At 30.5% G+C, this 8,821-nt stretch overlaps 1 protein-coding gene across 1 annotated transcript; it reads left to right on the forward strand.

The window, feature by feature from the left end:
* The first annotated feature begins 237 nt into the window (after positions 1 to 237).
* Positions 238 to 4,769, forward strand: LOC133195954 (uncharacterized). The gene is made up of 5 exons (XM_061331938.1): positions 238 to 297; positions 2,299 to 2,502; positions 3,204 to 3,429; positions 3,538 to 3,648; positions 3,999 to 4,769. Exons 2-5 carry the CDS (start codon positions 2,389 to 2,391, stop codon positions 4,409 to 4,411), a joined length of 864 nt encoding a protein of 287 aa, XP_061187922.1. The 5' UTR covers positions 238 to 297; positions 2,299 to 2,388; the 3' UTR covers positions 4,412 to 4,769.
* The last annotated feature ends 4,052 nt before the right edge of the window (positions 4,770 to 8,821 follow it).

Genomic DNA, 8,821 nt, shown 5'->3' on the forward strand with positions numbered 1-8,821 from the left:
GGTCATATTCACTGTGTATAGCTAGGTTTCCTTATTGTGACAGTGTACAGTTCTTAAATTAACAATTTTCTTCTAGGAACGAGCACCGGAAATTTATACCTCCGTCTCAAGTGTAGGGCGGTCCTTCTTTCTAAGTATAAAGTTCTTCGACCCTGGATCGGCTATCGTCATACTTCTTACAAGTATATAAACATTCTAACGATCAAGTCTTGGGAAGCTTAAAGTATATAAAGTTACATAACGGGCACTTGTTTCTAAATGTGAACGTGCCTTGGTAGACTTTAATTGACACGAGAGGTAAGATTTTGTTTTGATGATTCAATTTTCAATTGAACATGATGCTAATTATATATTTTATATATAATATACAAGATAATTTTACTAACTTTACTCTTGCATTTTATTTGATTAATTTAAGCAATTTGACTGACTTATGTGTATGTCAAAAGATAATAATATATTTTCAGAAGTATGAAATATTATTAATGATCATGTGCATATTTTTTTTACTTTGCTCTCTGATTCATAGATTAAGAATTATAAATATAAAATTTTCTATTCACATTAGCTATCATAAGGTTGAAAACACTTAATTCTCAAATTGTTTTTATAAGTATCTACGAACAGATTTAAGTATAGGTTGTATTTAACACTCTTTTTTACATATTCAAAAACTTATAGCATTTTGCCAAATATTATTTCTCGTTATATAATAAATTCCTGTGCGAATATATGTTAAGAAATGTTACGTGAAATTAAAGATTTTCATTTAATTTTTTTTTTCCCTAAAGAAAACCTAGGCCTGCACGTGCGTTATATATTTTTTTATTTATTGAATAAACATAAAAGTTAATAAAAAAGTAAAATTGAAAGATATATTTCCAAGGCCATTACGAATATGCATGAATATGCTGTAGACCCTTGCACGGCTATACACAACTGCGTGAAATTAAATTAGCGGTTTTGTAAATGTCTGGGGATAAAATATCCACGCTTATCTATATCGAACAGTGAAAATATTTGAGCTATACCTGAAAGAATTTATATCTAATCAGAAGAAATGTCGAAAAACAGACAGTTATCAAGAAATGTGAAAGTAACATGTAATGAAATATTTATCTTTTTCAGCTTCCACAAAATTCATTTTCATAAAATTTTATATATACATTGTGTTAAAGGTTAATTGAAACATGAATGGAAAATTTTTCGCTGAGTGAATACAATAAATCGGTTATTTTCATGTATTTTTCAGTTTTAATCCCTTTCCTTTGAATGAAAAAAAAAAATCAAATTGAAAAGTAAAACTTATTGTGTCACTCTTTAAAGAAGAAGATTTTTGTCAAAGTTTCCACTCTTATAAATGCACCTCTTTCTAGAATGTGTACATCTTGACCATCAAATGACCGCATGTAGGTGAATTATTATGAGTACTTATATGCAGTCTTTGTCCTTGTGATCAAACATCCCTCAAATAGCGATTTCTTGCGGAGGAAATTTTACTTTAGAATTAAGGATGTGGGCGTTTCCTTAATTATCGTAAATGGCTATTTGGGTGTTCACTGAAAGATTCCTCAGTACACTACACACCTTATTTGTATCGTTAGGAAGTAAAACTTTTCTTTATATACACATAAATTTTATTTACATTATGGATTCCGGATATATTTAATCTATAAAGTGAACTCTGGAACCTAAAATTTAATTGCAAAGAAGACTTTTAAAATATTTGTAAATCGAAGGATTAAAAAATAATAGGCTCAAAATATACACGTCATAATATCCAGATGGTATGGGATAAAAACGTGATTTTTAATGTAAACAATCGGAAATATAGGTAACCGTATGTTATGTTTTCCTCGTGCAGTTTGTTGCGTTAATTAAATTTTTAAGGGTGGGTTCAATATATACACGTACCTTTTTGAATGTAGAGTTAATGTACTCGTACTTACCGGTAGTCAATTTTAGTGACCAAACTCTTAATTTGCCTTCGGATATATAGTACGTACATGTATGAATCTCAATAGAGGATAAGTATTGAAATCTCTCTTTCTTTTCGTAATTGGATTTAAGTACAAAAGTGAACACGATTGCAAATATGAAATTTTATCTAATGAAAGTGTACTAGGCCTACTACACAGATTGGGTTTTCACAATTTTTGCCATTTTTAGAAAAAATAAATGATACGAAAAGAATCGTTGAAACATTATAAACTCTTGTATGTAAGGAAAATTCGCAATTCTATGACATTCAAAGTATCAGTCTTTTATAATTTCAGTTTCTGTACTTATAATTTACAGACAGTTTATCACTTCACAACATTTTGAAAAACCACAACAGTAAAACTTCTTGGTAAGCGGAAGTTTTCCACTTTGCAGACGACAGACGAGATGCAGACGAACTCACGTGATAAGAGTGACAGCTGTACAACATGTCCCAAGTGGCTCCACATCAAAGAGTTCGGACTAAGCCACAAAAATCCCAAACGTTTTGTTACACTAGAGGTGAGTGTTGGTTACTGAAAGAGTGGAGTAGACTCGACAGAAGCGCAAGATTAAATTTAGATTTGAATCTAGTTTATCAGATTAAACTGTCACAGTGTATAGTTTTTTTTTTTATTTCCTTCTTGGCTATCGATTGAGGCACATGTCAATATTAAGAAATAATGTTGACAATCACTCAAAATGGAGAAGAAGATAATAAGATGCACTTGTACAATTAAGTGTCATGCGGAACCCAAGGAACGGAAAAGTGTTTTTCTAAAGTGCATTATGTTGAATTTATTGTATGGTTTTATTTAATATGATAGTGATAAATATAATTGAAAAAAAAAAAACGTGAACTTGTGTCTAAAGTGTCACTGAATACATCGTAAGCTTTTACATAAATGTTATTTTTAATTTCAAAAGTCAATAAGTTTGCAAAAAAACCCAGAAATATGCAGTTGTTAGTTGATGATAGTCAAGTATGTAAGCATATTAAGATATGCTTTGGCGCAAATTTTGTGCATTAAACTGGAGTCAGACTGGATGTATTTTCCTTGAGTCATTTGCCGATAATGTTTTATACACAGAACACATATTGATTATTTATTAAAAAATTAGTCTAGTTTTCCTATTCTGTTTCTAGTATACTCTAGATTATATACATTTGTATTTGCTAACTGTATCCAGTCTAAGCAAAGATTGTTACTTCACATTTTCAGATTGGTCGACCAATCTTTTATCTTCCCTGGGCTATTTTCTGGGCAGTGTATCACGGTGTTTGGATTATTCTGGAAGCTTATTGGTGGTCTTTGAAGACCCACCGTGCACCAATGGAATGGCTCCTTAAGTTGACCAACGTCGGATACATTGCTTTGTCAGCGGTTGCGATTGTAGAATGCATAATTGCTGTGTACACTTACAGCTTCCTAAGAGAAAAGGATCGAGGTATATATTTTGATAAAAATATGAGTAGAGTTTTTTAACACCATTACAATATTGTATTCGACACAAATATATTTCTTTAAAACTGACACCGTTTTCTTTCTTTCACAGAATCACAGACGAATTTGCCTTGGTACAGTAGGATATCGTGGATTCTGCACAATATTTCCCATCCAACAGCTCTTTTAATTGCATTATCCTATTGGACGATGATTTTTCCATGTAAGTATGAAAAGGTGGTCTAATTTTGTGTACTTTTTCCTTTATGAACACGTATATAAAGATTTTCTGTTGTCATAGAAGCTGTGTGATCATCTAATTATTATTGTGTGATATTAGTGTTTTGATTTTTAATTTTTTTTTTAAATTAAGGATCAAATTCATTGTAATGAATTGTAATCTACCCCCACCCCCACCCCCCTCCACCCCCACCCCCCAAATAATAAATATATATTCAAAATACTAGAAAACACATGTAATAACTTTTGGTAAGTAAAAAGATGCAAGTATTCTGATTATTTTAGTGTAATTGTTATTACAATATCTTTATTCTAATACCTTTGTATTTACAGATCATACAATAAAAGCGTGGACCATTAACAAACATGCGATCAACCTCTTGTACACCCTTTTACTTCTCATCGTTACATCAAAACCAATCAAATTTCAACACGTGCACATTCCCATGGTATTTAGTTTTGTTTATCTTTTATTCACATGGATATATTTCTTGGTGACTGAAGAAATCATATATTCATTTCTAAAGTGGGATAAGCCAGGGAAAGCCATTAAGTTGACTATTCTCTATGTATTCGTTTGCACACCACTTGCCCATTTTGCAATTTGTGGAATTTATAAATTGAAACAATTTGTAAAAGAAAAGTGTTCAAGGACGAAAACTGTTGAAGTTGATGAGAAAAAAGACGAAGATTCTAAAGAGGAAATGTTATGTAATAACAATAACGGTGGAATAGAAACTTTGTGATTTTGAATACACGTATTCCAGTTTAATATTTTAAAGGTTGTGTCCATAATAATAATGACTGTTGTTAAAATGGTTTTTACTCTCCATAACAATGTATATCTACAATGCATTTGTGCAATAATTCAAGTGCAATACCACGTATACTTTTCAACGATTTTTTGTCATACATGTATATTTATTTCAATAATAACGCCAGTAAATATAATGTTCTTTAATCCATAAAGATATTATATAATATAAATATTATATATAATATTAATACATTTTGTACAAATACAGAAAGTTTATCATGTGAGGAGTGTGTATGTAATGCACACACTTAGACACTGAACAAATATACACAAAAGCAAGACTCTGATGTTCTGATGTTAGTTGTCTTTGATTTGGGATTTAGAAAAATTATATTTATAGTTGTACAGGTATTCAAAGCTGATTTCCTTTCTGAATATAATTTCAATAAGTTTTTAAAGAAAGCACGGTTGAAAAACAATCAAATATCTGAGATTTACCCTGAGATTCTCCCTATTGTTCATCAAAGATATTTACAACAGTGAACCACTGCAAGAATATGAAACTTGACAACTGGTATTCTAAAAATGTGTATATTTTAACTGAATCTTAAGCAGGTGGATAGTCAAATTTTCATATTGCTAACTCTTACTTACAGATACATATGGGAAAAAATAACACTGCTTTTCATGCTCTTATCTGCTGTGTGTTTCAAGTCTTATTCAAATTCCGGTTTCAAATTCCATAACAAATTCATAACCTCGTTGTACGTATTAAAAAGAATTTCAGACTTTAATAATATTTTTTAAACAATGATTAAATGGTTTTTATTGATATTACCTGTCCGTTGTTTGCGCTATCTTAGGTCCAGATGTTTAATGATGTCATAGGAATTTTTTATAGAGAGAAAAAAATATATAGGACACTACCTTTATCTCCAGGTTCAGCCCTTGGATTACAATAAAGGATGATAGTGGTCATGGTTTCATTGGAGAAACAATACCCCCTATCTTAATGATACACCAAGATAAAGAATAAAAATGGGAGGTATGCAAATGATAAAAAAAAATTGACAGTACTGCGATAAATTAAATACAATCAGCATATCATGCGGAAGCTTACAGCTGTATACTTATCCCACACCTTAGCGACGATAAAGCTCTTGAATTTTTCCTGATGTTTGCGCAATTAAGTCATATTCCATTTAAAGTTTGAATATACGCCCTCTGCATTATCAAACGAATTTACCAATACACGTACAGAAAAAAAGTAAATTAAAAATTCATAATCTATTATTATGTTTGTAAATAGTAGTATCTTCAGTGTCAATGAATGAACAATGACGTAGAAATCATTAAACAATAGATAATTTATCTTGGTAAATATACACTCTTTTGTGATAAAAACAGTCCCCTTACACAGGGTTTTTAATTCCAATTCCCTTTCTGTATACGTATTCTTCTGTGTTTAAATTTGATTTCATGGCATTTAAAATCCATTTTAATAATCTTGGGAATACATCGTTCCACTAGAGTAAACTTGCACCCAAGGATCTCATTTCCCTGTTTAAAATTCAACCTTTTCATGCATTACTTATAACCACAAAAGTTAAAATTAGATCTAAAAGGTTTGCACTTAGGGTCGCTAATGGAGATGAGAAACTTTCTATCGAAAGACTCATAGTAGCAACAAGAAAAATATTTTTTTTTATATTATTGATAAATGATATGAAATTTGATTCCATTTACAAAGGAAATTTAACTTTTCTCTAGAATTAATCTTAATAATTACCTTCTACTTTGTGAGGTACAAATTTGAACACATAAATCGGTACTACTCGAAGAGGGTACTGTATTAGGATACATATTAAGAAATATCTTTATTTCCCTTATGTTTTAGCATTGATAAAGTTCAATGATTATAGCGATGAAATCAAATTCTTTATTCTAACTATCCATGTCAAATGGAATGATGTCGTAATATAGCAGACTGAAATGCAGTGTAACAGTATAAGATTTAGAGTATGTTATATTAGGAACATGTGTAAATAAAGGTAGATGTCGGCGAAATCTTAATCAATCATTAAAATATAAGTACGTGGCAATGAATTTATATGTATATTGTATATATTAACAGGTACGGTGTCTTGAACATTTTGAAAGATAATTATAACTTTCATACAGACTGAATCAAAGTTGGATACATTATTGTCATTCCAAAATTTCAGATATGGTTACATTATGTTCGATTTAGTGATTAATAGTTTTGTTGATGTGGTGACTAACTTAGTCAATGCGCAATTTTCTCATTCGAGATGTCACACGCTTGTTGTATTGCGTGAGGAAGGGGGAGGGAAAGGGAGAAGCTAGCCCTCCGAAACTATCATCGTTCTATGAATCGCCATTTCTTACCAAAACGTCGATATATCTAAATGTCGAGTTGAAGGCCACAGCAAGTGTTTCTTCCTCTCGTGTAGAAATTTTTGAATAAATTCTGTTTCATATGAATATAAAAATAGGTCTGCTAATAAAGAGGCGCTATTGTTACCCATGGGAATTCCGACAGATTGGTGGAAGGATAAATCACCAAAAACTACATAGTTATTGTCAATCAGAGACTCAAGCATCTTTTTAATATCAACTTCGGAGTACTTGTGTAACAAAATAATTTTGAAAATGACCAATGACAAGATAAGTGAAATTACGAGTTCCGTATATATTGAAGAGGCAGCTGTCTATGATGTCAAAAAGCCCAGCGTTTAATTTAGCTTTGGGAATGGTTGTATAAAGTGCCGAAAAGTCGTACGTTTTGATGTTATTGATTTTGGTGTTATTTTGTGATAATCATTTGGCATGTTCAGCCGCACTGGTGCCCATCTCTTTATGCTTTAATCATATTTTTTTTTTTAAAAATCTTCCAATGATATACTTTTACATGCAAATAAAGTTTTACAGTATGATTATGTATGCTATATGGATGGACCTTCTGTAAATATCTAGTGCTAAATATCTCCTGTACTAAATGGGTTTTGAAGCTTATATAATTAACGGTGTCTTTCCTGAAGCTGAAGTACATGATTAATCAACGATAATTAGTTTATAAATCATATACATGTATATGTCCGAACGCTTCTTGATGAAGAAGATGGTTCACAGTGAGGTCAATTTCTATGAAAATTATTCAAAATAAAATTGTTGGCATGTGTCACTAAAAAATTATTTTCAAAATAGATAGCTATAATAAATAATTTATTCTAAAAATATATAAGTGAATGATACAAAGTCGTCCTCGGTACTTGGTTATGTTTGATCAAATTCTTTTGTTAGATTGGTGTCGACGAAAAAAAATATTTCTCTGAAATAATGAGAAAAAGTTGAAAAAGAAGAATCTATAAATTGACATAAAACATTATATGTAATTTGAACATATTTTATTGTAATAAATTTAAACAAATGGAATTGGGCACAACTTATATATGTGGCTTACAAGACAAGATTTGGTGATCACCAATAAACAATAATTTAAATATGAAATACTAAGTGTTATTTACAATAATAAATTTTGTAAAACGATTTCGAAAATATTCAGATTTTTCCCCCACATGTTTGGGGTTATACATTCATTCGAAAAAAAAATAGTTATCTGAAAAATGATTACAATTGACAGATTAGGACAATGAATTGAATATTTTATTTTCATATGTAAACATTGTCCTTTTTATGAATCAGAAGACAGATGCTTTAGAATGATCTATCAAAGGTTAGAATATATATTAGAATACAACTTTTTTGCCAAGACAACACATTACAAAAAGGAATGTTTGTTCGTCCACATATCTCCTCAATACAAAATGTTTACAATGTAAGTATGCTTGGATGAAGTACTTTTTTATGATTATCGGACACTTATTTTGTTATATTTACTATATTCATTTTAATGTCTGTAAGGTGCGTGTGATCACTAGATGTGTTTTTATGCGTCAGCAATATAAGATTATTATTATATGTTTATTTCATTGACAGATGATTATTTCTAGCTTTGATAACAACAAATGATAACTCTATGTAGCGAAAACATTCAACTGCGATGTTCTAAGTAAAAAATTATTAATTTAGGACAGAGTAAAAGAGGATATTTTGTGAAGCTGAGGTCATAATTAATCATTTTTGTGGATACATACTTGAATCACATCTTCGATAAAAATGGTGGGTCAACGGGCGGTCATTCTTGATAAACAGTAATGGAATCTGCATATAAAAATTAGCAGGTAAGAGCACAAAATTCATTAACTTTTGGAGAAAATATAGCCCATCATACAATGTACCTCGCTCTTATTTCTCATCTTAGTTTTGCCCCTTAGTCATGTGTAAGTCATGCTCAAGTACAGTAGAGATGCCTGCA

This window comes from Saccostrea echinata, unplaced genomic scaffold, assembly GCF_033153115.1.
Source record: "Saccostrea echinata isolate AGI-Se365-2 ecotype Australia unplaced genomic scaffold, CSIRO_AGI_Sech_v1 ptg000029l, whole genome shotgun sequence".
Classification (NCBI taxonomy): domain Eukaryota; kingdom Metazoa; phylum Mollusca; class Bivalvia; order Ostreida; family Ostreidae; genus Saccostrea; species Saccostrea echinata.